Source organism: Phytophthora sojae (assembly GCF_000149755.1).
Source record: "Phytophthora sojae unplaced genomic scaffold PHYSOscaffold_2, whole genome shotgun sequence".
Lineage (NCBI taxonomy): Eukaryota > Oomycota > Peronosporomycetes > Peronosporales > Peronosporaceae > Phytophthora > Phytophthora sojae.
The window spans coordinates 2,500,538-2,514,447 of record NW_009258116.1 but is presented as its reverse complement, the minus strand read 5'-3'; the positions used below and the strand labels follow the sequence as shown (position 1 = coordinate 2,514,447).

The 13,910-nt window shown below is 51.2% G+C and overlaps 4 protein-coding genes across 4 annotated transcripts; all 4 read left to right on the top strand.

Moving 5' to 3' along the window:
- Nucleotides 1-122: 122 nt before the first annotated feature.
- PHYSODRAFT_479207 (hypothetical protein) lies at nt 123-875 on the top strand (the record flags this gene model as incomplete). Its single annotated transcript, XM_009520498.1, has 1 exon — nt 123-875. The coding sequence occupies one exon, from the start codon at nt 123-125 to the stop codon at nt 873-875; it is 753 nt and encodes a 250-aa protein (XP_009518793.1).
- A 700-nt stretch (nt 876-1,575) lies between these two features.
- PHYSODRAFT_483844 (hypothetical protein) lies at nt 1,576-3,327 on the top strand (the record flags this gene model as incomplete). Its single annotated transcript, XM_009520497.1, has 1 exon — nt 1,576-3,327. One exon carries the CDS (start codon nt 1,576-1,578, stop codon nt 3,325-3,327), a length of 1,752 nt encoding a protein of 583 aa, XP_009518792.1.
- A 3,213-nt stretch (nt 3,328-6,540) lies between these two features.
- PHYSODRAFT_482348 (hypothetical protein) lies at nt 6,541-7,454 on the top strand (the record flags this gene model as incomplete). The annotated part of the gene is made up of 4 exons (XM_009520496.1): nt 6,541-6,618; nt 6,686-6,973; nt 7,050-7,129; nt 7,238-7,454. 4 exons carry the CDS (start codon nt 6,541-6,543, stop codon nt 7,452-7,454), a joined length of 663 nt encoding a protein of 220 aa, XP_009518791.1.
- A 152-nt stretch (nt 7,455-7,606) lies between these two features.
- On the top strand, nt 7,607-12,746 carry PHYSODRAFT_324706 (hypothetical protein; the record flags this gene model as incomplete). The annotated part of the gene is made up of 3 exons (XM_009520495.1): nt 7,607-7,794; nt 10,154-10,400; nt 12,651-12,746. The coding sequence occupies 3 exons, from the start codon at nt 7,607-7,609 to the stop codon at nt 12,744-12,746; spliced, it is 531 nt and encodes a 176-aa protein (XP_009518790.1).
- Between the last annotated feature and the right edge of the window lie 1,164 nt (nt 12,747-13,910).

Here is a 13,910-nt window from a genome sequence, read left to right as displayed (position 1 = left end):
CCAAGCAGTCCGCCAGCGAGTGTTGAAGACGAATTATTGCCCGAAGCGACGCAGTGCAGACGGAGACTGTGATAGAGCCAACTGGCAATGGAGACGCGCTGTCCGTCTCCCAGCAGGAGAAGATGCAGGTCTTCGCGACGTCTCCCGACCTCGAATTGCTCTGCAGGGAGAACGGTATCACAGCCGCTCAATTTGCGCGGAATAGCGAGGCAGTGACGAGTTTGGACTTGTTTCTGGGCTTTTGGACGTCCATGAGGAGCGTCGCGTACTTCCCAGCGCTGAGGGAGCTCTCGGTCATCAACCAGCCGACGATCTGCGAACTCGATGGCGTCAGCAACTGCATCAACCTGGAGAAATTGTGCATTACCGAGTGTGGGCTCACAAAGATCGCTAACATGGGGAACTGTACCAAGCTGAAACAGCTAAATCTGAGCTCGAACAAGATCCGACGACTTGAAAACTTGGACGCGCTGGTGAAGTTGGAGAAGTTGTGGGTGAACCTGAACCAATTGGAAAGGCTTGACGGACTCTGGAGACTCACGAAGTTGACGCAGCTCTGGGCGTGTCGTAACCGTATTGACCGCATTGACACGGCGCTCAATGGCTGCGTGAATCTCACGGAACTGAACTTGGCGGACAACCGGCTGTCGAGCTTTAAAGGACTGTTGTCCCTCATGAACTTGGACCAACTTGCTGTTCTCGTGTTGAGCGACCCTCACTTTGGTGACAATCCCGTGTGTAGGCTGTGTAATTACCAAACGTATTTGATGTGCCAACTTCCCCGTTTGAGTTTCCTGGATACCGTGGAGCTGTCTGCGCGCAACAAACAAATAGCGGAGGCCACAATGATCAAGAAGAAAATGTACTACATATAACATGCGGATTAAGGCGATAAAGCGCGATGTGCACGGAAGGATTCGCCATGCCGAGACGATCCGCAACCAGGCTGAGCATCACATGGAAACGAGCGTGTCGGCTCTGGTGCGACATAAGAAGGAAATTGAGAGGTTTTTGGTCGAGAACAGCGCTAGAAAGGATGAAATCACTGCAAAAGTGTCCCAAGATATGATCACTGCGTTGGAGAAGAAGCTGGAGTGTGTGAGCTCGTGTCTGCAGGACCGCTACAGTGGAGTGTATCGCATGAATCAAGACTTTGAGTGGTTAAGGACAAGTTTGACGTATACTTCCTGAGATGAGCATTGCGCGTCTAATGCTCTGGAGACCGGCGGCAGTTAACTGTCGGACGCGTGGTTCGGCCGAACAAAAAGGCCCAAGGTCAACGTAAGTAGTCGAGTCGGGCACATCAATCGTTCAGCTTTTTTTCTGATCGTTATGTATTTACCAACGAGCACTGCTCCGCACCTTCCTGACCACCAGCTACACCACCGCTAAGTAGCACCAGGTGCGAAGGAGGAGTCACCGCACGCAGCAACAACAACAAGGGTTTTCATTCGAAAGAATCATGCCCACCTCGCCATAGTGACACGCCGTCATCACATTGTCATTTCCGCTTAGGTACGATTGTGAGTTCTCTCCCTTTCTTCTTCATTCCAGAATCCGCCGCCTCGAGGGAAGATGGTGACGCTCTTCTGTGCGATCGTTGGTGCGGCGGGAAGCGCGTTCCCTGTGGACATTGACGAGAAAAAGTCCGTGGGCCACTTGAAGGACGCGATCAAGGCGAAGAAGCCAAACAAGTTGAAGGACATCGATGCAGGTGACCTGCAGCTCTTCCTGGCGAAGAAGGCAGACGGCGGATGGCTCCCAGACGACGATGACCTGGACAGGATGCTGCAGAACAATGTTGACACCTCGAAGATGGAGAAGTTGCGCGCGTCGCGGAATTTGGAGGAACTGTTTGGGACTGGCGCTTCGCTTGGAAAGAACGTGGTGCACGTGCTGGTGGTTGTTCCAAAGCCAAAGCAAGCGATCTCGGCTTCAATTGTCTCCCAAGATGGTGTCTTTGATCCCTGCAGTGATCCGTTCTTCGCACAATTCCCCACGGTTGAGCAAGTAGGCGATTGGCTCGAATTTTCGTCGTTGCTGCCGTTAACAAAACGTCAGAAGCTCTACATTCGCTCGTCGTACAGAGTGATCGCCGACCAAGCACTGCTGAATCCAGATCGGACCATGGTCAAGTATGCTGTCGTCACGGGCACGCCTGGGATAGGCAAGTCGGTGTTCGTCTACTACATGATGTGGAGGTTGATCAAGGAGAAGAAACGCGTGCTGTTTTTCTCCAAGAAGGGACCGATTTACTTTAATGGGTCGACGATGTTCCAGTGCGAGTTACTGCCAAATAAGTTTGACCAACGATTTTGGTCGCCTGACCTGTGGTGCCTCGTGGACTCGGTCGATCCAACCGCTATGACGGAATTACCGATAGAGGACTGCTCAGTACTTCTCGCAAGTACACCGCGACGAGACTGCATTGGAGAATTTAAGAAGCTCGTTCCAACTCCAGATGTATTCTACATGCCACTGTGGACCAAGGAAGAACTCGCGATAACTGCTCCCCTCTATCCACATGCAGCATCTGTGTGGCGAAATCGCTCAGACTGCTTGGGTGGTGTGCCTCGTCTTGTGTTGCAAGACATTGGAACTGACCCGCAAGTGTTGCTGGAGACCGCATGCAATAGTTGCTCTCTTGATGAGTGCAAGACGTTGGTGTCCATCAACTCGGAGATTAATTCGAGGACCCAGATGGCTCAGACTCTGATTCACATCCGCAGCCAAGAGCCATATACAGAGTACCAAGTTGTGTATGCGTCGGAATTGGCGATGAAAGTGATTGCTCGGACGAAGCTGATATCGAATCGCGCGAACATGGAAAGTTTTCTCAGCGCATGCAACGGGAACCCGCTGGCTCAATCGATGTGCGGATACATCTTGGAGCCTCACTGTCTGCGACTATTGCATGAGGGTGGGAGTTTTGAGTATCGAGAACTGTTGTCAGGCGCCATGCAGCGCCAACGCAAAAGAGGCCGCCGAGATATTGTTGAAACAGAAATTACAATCCCATCGTCATCGAAACCTTCTCAAATTGTGGAGCAGGTGGAAGCTGGTCAAGTTGCGAATCAGCTTTACGTGCCTCGGACATCGAATTATGTCGCTATTGATGCATGGATGCCGCAGTTCGGTGGATTCCAAGTCACTGTGGGAAAGACTCATGATATCAAGGCCGGCGCGGCAGATGATTTGGCGAAGTTGGGTCCGGATGGCAACCAACTCTTCTTTTTGCTTCCACCGCTGTACTACAAGTCTTTCACCAAGAAAGGCAAGGAGATTCGGCAGTTTGCAATTCTTGTTCCGTATCCCGAAGAGATTTAATGGCGCCGTACAAACGCGGTGAGTGCGAAATGGGAGGAGAGAAAACTGTGGTGCTAAGACAAGCTTGAAACTCGTGAGTAATTCGAGAAATCAACATATTACGTCTTCAATACTGCCATATCGGCGACTACTACCGACAGCTACTGCTACCATCACTTCAGCGGCGGATATACACTTTTTCCGACATCTTGTCTTCTGGCTGTCTTCCTCGCGTGCACTGACTTGAATCGCTTCGTCAGATACTGAATGCTACTTGTGCTTAGTGGCGCTTGAGCATCCTGTCCGTCTCGTTGGCTGCGGGCGACTCGCAGTTCGGGGGACTGTCGAGCCACTTGCGCTTCCGCCGCGGCCTCTACTCTGGTCCAATCGGCACCTGCTTGTCGTCGCTCTATGTTACATGATGATGCTCTGTGTTAGGACTTCTGGTGTCATGAGTGCCGCGCCGCGGTCACCGATGTCATCTCTCCAACTCATCGTGCAGCAGCGTTTGGAGTTCTGGCCGCTAGCGTAGCGATTGGGTATTGCGCAAGCGCATTTATCGCCCCGTTCTTCTCTCGAGTGAGTGCTTCCCACTCGCTTCATAACATTCCGATACCTGATAAACTGATATTCGTGCTATATCTTACGAACCAGGAACATATTTTGCAGATTGCTGTTGCTCTGTTCGCGATGCGCGTTTTCTGGGCGCTGCTGATCCTGCCCGAAACCTTATGGGTTGCGGCGAGTCCGATCCGCTCATTCTCGATCCTTTTCCGGAACAAGTTGTTCATACTCTGATCGCGTTAACGAGCTTCGTTTCCGAAGGAATTTTCCAGATGCAGCCATTTTACCTCAATGTAAGTCCTTTCAACAGTATGCATAGTCCGACTTTCTGTGTCATCCAACTGAGTGATTCTGTACTGCTCTGCAGACTGTTGTGGGGTACGACGTGAATGATTTTGGCAATCTGATGCTGGTTGGAGGCGTTCTAGTCATGCTCGGACAAGCTTGAACAGGTTCACTCTAGTGAGTTTCATGGGAGAAAGAGGCATGATCATCACAGGTTTAGTGAGCTGCTTAGTGAGGACGTGCGGGATTGCGGGGACGGCAGTGTACCCGTACAAGTGGGTGGTGTTCTTTCTGTGTATACCTTCTTGTTTCGGCGAGTTGGCCTTCCTAGCCATTTCTGCGCTGGAATCAATTAACTGTTCGGAAGAGGTACGCTGCACTTCTCCTTGTGAAGTCATTCATTATCTAACTATCTAGGTTTGCTACAGGAGCAAGGTCGCCTGCAAGGCGCGATCTACGGAGCTCGATCGATTTTCGAAGCGATTGGACCCGTCGTTTTCCCCGTCTTGTACGCTGCTATGACTCGAAAGTCAGTTTGGTCGCCAGCGCTCCCGTTTGTGATCGCTTCGTGCATTTATCTCGTCGGTGTTGTTATTGCCGTGTCGCTACCCGCCGGCAAGAAATCGAGCAAGCCTGTGGACGAGGAAGCTCATTTACTGTCACCAAGGGGGAACCAGCACCCTCACACTTTAAGACCGAGCCCGAAACTGAGGATGAAATTGGAGGTGACGATGCCATGGCTGTTGCTGGCAGAACGGTGCTACACGTAGATGACGACTACCGTACCTCACAGAAAGAACGGTTAACAGTTAGATTACCATTTCAAGACCTGGGGCAATCTTTTTGAAATTGGAATATAATTTTAGCCAATCAAAACGCATATAACTGCTAATATTAACAGGAAGAAAGCATTTTCGAAGGAAATGAGAGCTTTTTAACGGTAATTTGAGTGCCAAATGAGAAAGACCAAAAGTAATCTTTGTGTGAGGTACGGTACTTGCTTGCAGAGCCGCTGCTAGCCTCACAAGGCACGCTTTTTTCTGTAAAGCTAAGAAATATATTCCAGATTTCAATGCACTTCTAGCACTTCAACGCATCGGATCATATTTTTCTGATGGGGTTCAGACTAGAAGGGCGACCCTCAGTCAAAATGCAGCACCTCGAAGAGCATCTCGTCCACCCACAGGGAAGAGCCACGGCGCCACTGTTGCCGCCACGTCGCCCTGCAAGCCGCAGCGGAAGCGGGGCTTCTCGTGCAAGTTCGGCACCATCGTGGTGCTGCAGTTCCTGACGGAGGCGGCGTTCGGCATCATGAACCCCATCCTCTCCATCGTCATGACGGAGGTCTGCAAATGAGCAAAAGTGTGTCAGTCCCACCGACAATCCTCACTCTATCCATTAATTGTATGCAGTATTTCGCCAGGCAGCATCGACATGGACTGCCAATTGACTGTGGAGCCAACCCACTCGACGCGGTACAGTCATTATGGTTAAGTACAAATGGCATGAATCATTTCGTGCTAATAATTGTTGCAATTGTTGCTAAAAAGGCGTGCACTGAAGGGTCAAGACAAGCGGCTTGGTTGTCGAGGAATGAATCAATACTATTGGTTTTGGAGTCGGTGAAGAATGTGGGGTGAACTTGACGCTATTGTTTGTGTCAGCCTCTTCTCGTCGCTAGGCTGTGTATTCATTTTTTTCCTGGCACCGATGCTAGGCCAAGCGTCAGACGTCTACGGACGCAAGGTTCGTCAGTTTGTGGGTCATTGGGAAATAATTTTGTGGCTTAGTAAATGTGAATGTATGTTTGTTATTGCTATTAGCCGTTTTTGGTGCTAAACCAGCTCGCAAGGGTTGGTACGCCATTCTCCATCATGTATTTCATGCAGCCACACGGATCCATCACGCCGTACCTTGTACTAGGCTAATCGACTATGGGTTTGGGTACGTATCTACGTTTCAGCTCGGTTTCCCCTATGTACTAACAGCCATATTGATCTTGACCCAGAACTGCTGGAGTTATGGGCGCTGCGGTCGCGACATTGTGTCCCCCGAGAACCGCGCAGCAGCAATTGGCATTCTTTTTGCGAGCTTGTCTTCAGGGTTTTCTTTTGAGTGCTTTCGCAGCCCCATTCTTCTCTCGAGTTCGTACTTGCTGCTCGGTTTATGACTGTATTGCTGACTGTTCGTTTCTAACGCGGATGATTTTTATTTATGTAGGAGCAAGTTCTGCAGATTGCCGCTTGTATTTTCGTGATCCGGGTGTTTTGGGCAGTATGCATTCTGCCCGAAACGGTACCGAAGCATTCGCGTATGACCAAGACGCATTGGGTGATGGAGAGTCCTATCAGCTCTCTGTCCATCCTTTTCCGCAATAAATTGTTCATGCGGCTGACGTGCTTGATCGTGATCACGAGTTTCATCAGGAACGGGATTTTCCAGATCCAGTCCTTTTTCCTGAATGTACGTCCCCAACAATATAAACGCAATTGCGAGCTGGTCTAACGCAGCCCATGATGGTGGATTTCAGACAATTGTGGGATTCGATGTGAAAGACTTTGCCAACTTGATGCTACTCGGAGGCGTCTTAGCACTGCTAGGACAGGGGCTACTGGTGAAGGCGCTGGTGGGCTGCTTCAAGGAGAAAGGCGTGATCATCATCGCGCTGATCGCCAGTCTGATGAAGACGGGCGGCTTTGCCGGTGCCGCGTTTTACCCGCACAAATGGGTCGTATTCCTGTCGTTCATCCCTGGTTGCATCGGAGACCTCACCTTCCCCGCCATATCGGCTCTCAAGTCAATGAACGTCTCGGAGAAGGTATGTTTTAGCATCTATTCACCTGAACAAGCTAAAACATTGACGGGGTTATCATAATTTGACTCTGAATCTGCAGGAACAAGGACGTCTTCAAGGCGCAATCTATGGCGCTCGATCAGTTTTTGACGCAATCGGCCCCATCGTCTTCTCCTCGCTGTACGCTGCGATGACCCGGCAGTCCCTTCTGTCCGAAGCTCTCCCGTACATCGTTGCCTCGTGCGTCTACGTCGTCGGGATCGCAGTGGCTGTCTCGCTACCCGTGAGCAAGACGCCCCCGTCGCGGAGTGAAGTCGCTGTTGAACCTGCTCCTTTGCCGCCACCCGTGTCGGACGAAACTCCGGCTTTGGCTTCCGTGTACTTCGAGACTGACAAGGATGAAGTGGAAAAGGGCGACAGAGTGGAGTATGCCACTAGCTCCATGCTGGATGACGACCAATTGCTCTCTGAGCCTTCGCTAGGAGCGAACTCCTCTGAAGTGTAAAAGTGCACATTAGATGCATATCGATACTAAAACACACGATAGAGCTACGTTTAAAACCCCTTTTGTCATTTTCAACTTTTTTCTGGTCGTAGTGATCGGTTTTCACAGGTTTTGGTATCACGTTTTCATTCCCAGTGAAGTATCCGACCGAGATGGACAGCACCACCGCCGCCGCTGACACCTCCGCGCCCCGCATGCCGCAGCGTAAGCGTGGTGCCCCGTGCACTGTGGCCGCGATCGTGGGTCTCCAGCTTCTCACCGCCGGTGCATTTGGCATCATGAGCCCCATCCTGTCAATCCTCATGACGGAGGTCTCTCCTGCAGCATTCTCCAATGCGCTGTAGCGCCGTAAAATATCTCTTAACTGAATGCACTGTAGTACTTTGCCAGACTACACAGAGATGGAGCGCCCATTGACTGTGGGGCCAATCCTCACGACGAGGTATTGTTGTTGTTGTTAAAGGAAATATTCACAATTGTTGGCTCTTGAACTAGGGCTCCGCGAAGGCTGGGATAGGAGAATTTTGGTATAAACCTGTCGTTTTTTAATTTTTTTTAATTATTTTTCTTACTAGCTACGGTCATCTCCTGCGCCTGCTTCGCAGCCGCAGCATCTGTCCGGATTTTTTCTTAAAAGCTGTAGATGCAAGGTATCAACCGGCAATGCTTTACGAAATTAAAAATGCAAATCTTGGTTGAGATCTGTTTTGCAGCTTGTAGAAAATGCAAACTAGTGCTATTGTACAGTCCAAGCGTTCTCTTTACCCTGCTCAATATATGCACTGATTCATACCGGTGTCGTCGGTAGCACACCGGTTCAATCTGCCCACGCATATAAACCTTTTGGAGGGCCCAGTGCGGCACCAGAGCCGTACCGGTTTCAAGAAATATACCAGTTAGATGTCAAGAGGGGTCATCGTTTGACTTGACGTACCACGGATAAAATCCTATTTGGTCTGCGATAGCAGCACTAACGTTGCTTCCTATCCCAGTAATATAAATATCATTTATGAGAACGAAGTATTACCGATGTATTTACAATATTAAGCCTCTGACCGGGGAGATATTCCCAGTATTAAAATACTGGGAATATTAAAATATCACCGATTTCGGGGTTAAAGGGCCCGGGGGGCCCTTCAACTTCAAAAGTCGTGATATGAAAGAGCCCCGAATCGGGCTCCCCTCGCATAGGTACGACAACGAGGAGCCCGCCTTCCTGCAGGGCTCCCCGCTTGGGCTCTTCGATGCTGTCGTGTAGGTTTGGCGGGCTCTTGACGCGCTGTCCTGATTAGTTTACGCTATCTAGGTTTATTCCTTGGGACCCGGTTGAGCTAGATCCGGGAAAATCCTCCAGAAGATCGCGATCCTCGATGCCCTTCGCGCTCGAGCGTAGCTGCGCCATGCTCATGTGACCTGCACTGAAGAGATAGGAGCGAAGAACGTGGCGGCGACAATGTACAGCATGCTTCCTAAAGTCGAAGTTTGGACCTGAAGACCGCACACTACAGCCAATCGGTAGTAAGATATATTACTGGGATAGGAAGCAACGTTAGTGCTGCTATCGCAGACCAAATAGGATTATATCGTGGTACGTCAAGTCAAAATATTGACACCCAACTGGCACATTTCCAGAAACCGGTATGACCCCGGTGCCGCACTGGGCCCTCCAAAAGGTTTATATGCGTGGACAGTTTGAAACGGTATGGGTCAGTAGCATATACTGAACCGGATGGAGTGATGTAAGGTGAATGATTGAATTGAACGGACTACTACAGGACTGTAGCATATTTCTCTACGAGCTAGATCTCGAGCGAGGTTCGTTTCATTACTGTGTATAATTACTGCCTAGTCGTATCTTGCATCTTCGCCGTTGAGGTGAATGACCGGGCAGATGCTGCGGCTGTGAAGCAGGCGCAGGAGATGACTGTGGATCGTAAAAAAAAGTAATAAAGGAGTTATCCCAAAAGCCTCCTATCCCAGCCTTCGCGGAGCCCTAGTTAACCTGTAGGGGGGGGGCTCTTAACGAGGGCTCTCACAGTTTTGAAGGGCTCCTTTCACTTAACCTATTTAACACACGAGCCCAGAACTTTTTGATTGGCCAAAATTTAGCTCCAAGTTCAGCTGCAAAAGAACTTTGAAAACACGGCTGCTGCTACCTTGAAGTTGGGGACAAAAATAGGACGAAACGACGCAGTGGACGTTATTGTAATCGCCTCAAGGTCAAGGTCCAGACTCTTGGAGGAATAGGATAGCTCTGGTAGGAATAAAAGGATGGAGACAGGACGAGGCACTTCGAGCCCCTCCTCTGCTGACTCGAGTGCTCTGCCAAATTTAGCTCCAAGTTCAGCTGCAAAAGAACTTTGAAAACACGGCTGCTGCTACCTTGAAGTTGGGGACAAAAATAGGACGAAACGACGCAGTGGACGTTATTGTAATCGCCTCAAGGTCAAGGTCCAGACTCTTGGAGGAATAGGATAGCTCTGGTAGGAATAAAAGGATGGAGACAGGACGAGGCACTTCGAGCCCCTCCTCTGCTGACTCGAGTGCTCTGCCGCCTATCTCTGCTGCTCCTCCAGCGCGTCTCCCTTCAGCCAAATCCCACCGACCTCCCAGCAAGCAGTGCCTTCGAGGTGGCAGCATGAACTCTTCAAGGCCAAGCAGTCCGCCAGCGAGTGTTGAAGACGAATTATTGCCCGAAGCGACGCAGTGCAGACGGAGACTGTGATAGAGCCAACTGGCAATGGAGACGCGCTGTCCGTCTCCCAGCAGGAGAAGATGCAGGTCTTCGCGACGTCTCCCGACCTCGAATTGCTCTGCAGGGAGAACGGTATCACAGCCGCGCAATTTGCGCGGAATAGCGAGGCAGTGACGAGTTTGGACTTGTTTCTGGGCTTTTGGACGTCCATGAGGAGCGTCGCGTACTTCCCAGCGCTGAGGGAGCTCTCGGTCATCAACCAGCCGACGATCTGCGAACCTATTAAAATAGTTGTAGACGCAAAAAATGATGAGCACTTTCAAGCTCCAGGACTCCTTGGTCCATACGTCGCCGTGCGAACTTCTGGCAAAAGCACTTCAAAGCCTTATTTTTGACCAATCACATCCCTCTATCTATGCGTCACCTGGTCTGGTTACGGAATCTCGACACAAGTCAATCTCCAACTATAGTAACTTCAGTATAGGGATTTGTACTCCGGCGTAACCAGCTCGACTTACCATTTCTCATAACAATTTTGATCGGCTCAATACAACGATACAATCAAACAGGATGGTGTATCAACTTTTTTAACAGTGAAAGCGTAGCATGGGTTCGTTACGCTGGTTCTGCCTGTATGATTGGCTCAAATGTTTGCCCACTTCTCGCACGGCGGGCACCGCAAGGCAACAGCATACCGTCGCTGCGATGGCTGCCTTCGTCGTCATGAACGCAGGCGCCAATCTAGGCGGGAGCAGGTGCCAATTTGGGCGAGACCGCAAGCCGTCACAGCAGACCCTGTGGTCATGAAAACTACTTTATCAATCGGTAGACTCGGTGCTAACCGGTCGGGCCCAAGAGCTGCCACGCACGGCACTTGCAGTCAGATGACCAAGGTCGCGAGCGCGGATACGAAGTCTTTGGTCTGCTCGCCGCCAGCAGCAGGGGCGGGCTGAGAACCTTCGTTGCGCTCAACTAAGACATATTGTAGCAAGGGCTTTGTATTTGAGGTTGTTGCACGCGCCAGCTCGTGGTCCAGTCGAGGATGGTGTATCAACTTTTTTAACAGTGAAAGCGTAGCATGGGTTCGTTACGCTGGTTCTGCCTGTATGATTGGCTCAAATGTTTGCCCACTTCTCGCACGGCGGGCACCGCAAGGCAACAGCATACCGTCGCTGCGATGGCTGCCTTCGTCGTCATGAACGCAGGCGCCAATCTAGGCGGGAGCAGGTGCCAATTTGGGCGAGACCGCAAGCCGTCACAGCAGACCCTGTGGTCATGAAAACTACTTTATCAATCGGTAGACTCGGTGCTAACCGGTCGGGCCCAAGAGCTGCCACGCACGGCACTTGCAGTCAGATGACCAAGGTCGCGAGCGCGGATACGAAGTCTTTGGTCTGCTCGCCGCCAGCAGCAGGGGCGGGCTGAGAACCTTCGTTGCGCTCAACTAAGACATATTGTAGCAAGGGCTTTGTATTTGAGGTTGTTGCACGCGCCAGCTCGTGGTCCAGTCGCCGAGAAACGCGGACAGGAGCACGAGCTCGTCCGGAGTCCCAGAGCGGGGAGGCAATGCGAGCAGCAGGAGATGGACAAGGTGCTCAGCAGCGGCGTCTAAGTGCCCGCACCTACTAGAGGGCAATCGTGCCGCTGCTGGGGAGGAATTGCACCTAGTCCAGTGGTGGTAATATGTAGGAGAATGCACTTTTAAATACCTATTAAAATAGTTGTAGACGCAAAAAATGATGAGCACTTTCAAGCTCCAGGACTCCTTGGTCCATACGTCGCCGTGCGAACTTCTGGCAAAAGCACTTCAAAGCCTTATTTTTGACCAATCACATCCCTCTATCTATGCGTCACCTGGTCTGGTTACGGAATCTCGACACAAGTCAATCTCCAACTATAGTAACTTCAGTATAGGGATTTGTACTCCGGCGTAACCAGCTCGGCTTACCATTTCTCATAACAATTTTGATCGGCTCAATACAACGATACAATCAAACAGGATGGTGTATCAACTTTTTTAACAGTGAAAGCGTAGCATGGGTTCGTTACGCTGGTTCTGCCTGTATGATTGGCTCAAATGTTTGCCCACTTCTCGCACGGCGGGCACCGCAAGGCAACAGCATACCGTCGCTGCGATGGCTGCCTTCGTCGTCATGAACGCAGGCGCCAATCTAGGCGGGAGCAGGTGCCAATTTGGGCGAGACCGCAAGCCGTCACAGCAGACCCTGTGGTCATGAAAACTACTTTATCAATCGGTAGACTCGGTGCTAACCGGTCTGAGCAGTGGCGGTCGTCCTGGTACTGGGGCCCAAGAGCTGCCACGCACGGCACTTGCAGTCAGATGACCAAGGTCGCGAGCGCGGATACGAAGTCTTTGGTCTGCTCGCCGCCAGCAGCAGGGGCGGGCTGAGAACCTTCGTTGCGCTCAACTAAGACATATTGTAGCAAGGGCTTTGTATTTGAGGTTGTTGCACGCGCCAGCTCGTGGTCCAGTCGCCGAGAAACGCGGACAGGAGCACGAGCTCGTCCGGAGTCCCAGAGCGGGGAGGCAATGCGAGCAGCAGGAGATGGACAAGGTGCTCAGCAGCGGCGTCTAAGTGCCCGCACCTACTAGAGGGCAATCGTGCCGCTGCTGGGGAGGAATTGCACCTAGTCCAGTGGTGGTAATATGTAGGAGAATGCACTTTTAAATACCTATTAAAATAGTTGTAGACGCAAAAAATGATGAGCACTTTCAAGCTCCAGGACTCCTTGGTCCATACGTCGCCGTGCGAACTTCTGGCAAAAGCACTTCAAAGCCTTATTTTTGACCAATCACATCCCTCTATCTATGCGTCACCTGGTCTGGTTACGGAATCTCGACACAAGTCAATCTCCAACTATAGTAACTTCAGTATAGGGATTTGTACTCCGGCGTAACCAGCTCGGCTTACCATTTCTCATAACAATTTTGATCGGCTCAATACAACGATACAATCAAACAGGATGGTGTATCAACTTTTTTAACAGTGAAAGCGTAGCATGGGTTCGTTACGCTGGTTCTGCCTGTATGATTGGCTCAAATGTTTGCCCACTTCTCGCACGGCGGGCACCGCAAGGCAACAGCATACCGTCGCTGCGATGGCTGCCTTCGTCGTCATGAACGCAGGCGCCAATCTAGGCGGGAGCAGGTGCCAATTTGGGCGAGACCGCAAGCCGTCACAGCAGACCCTGTGGTCATGAAAACTACTTTATCAATCGGTAGACTCGGTGCTAACCGGTCTGAGCAGTGGCGGTCGTCCTGGTACTGGGGCCCAAGAGCTGCCACGCACGGCACTTGCAGTCAGATGACCAAGGTCGCGAGCGCGGATACGAAGTCTTTGGTCTGCTCGCCGCCAGCAGCAGGGGCGGGCTGAGAACCTTCGTTGCGCTCAGCTAAGACATACTGTAGCAAGGGCTTTGTATTTGAGGTTGTTGCACGCGCCAGCTCGTGGTCCAGTCGCCGAGAAACGCGGACAGGAGCACGAGCTCGTCCGGAGTCCCAGAGCGGGGAGGCAATGCGAGCAGCAGGAGATGGACAAGGTGCTCAGCAGCGGCGTCTAAGTGCCCGCACCTACTAGAGGGCAATCGTGCCGCTGCTGGGGAGGAATTGCACCTAGTCCAGTGGTGGTAATATGTAGGAGAATGCACTTTTAAATACCTATTAAAATAGTTGTAGACGCAAAAAATGATGAGCACTTTCAAGCTCCAGGACTCCTTGGTCCATACGTCGCCGTGCGAAC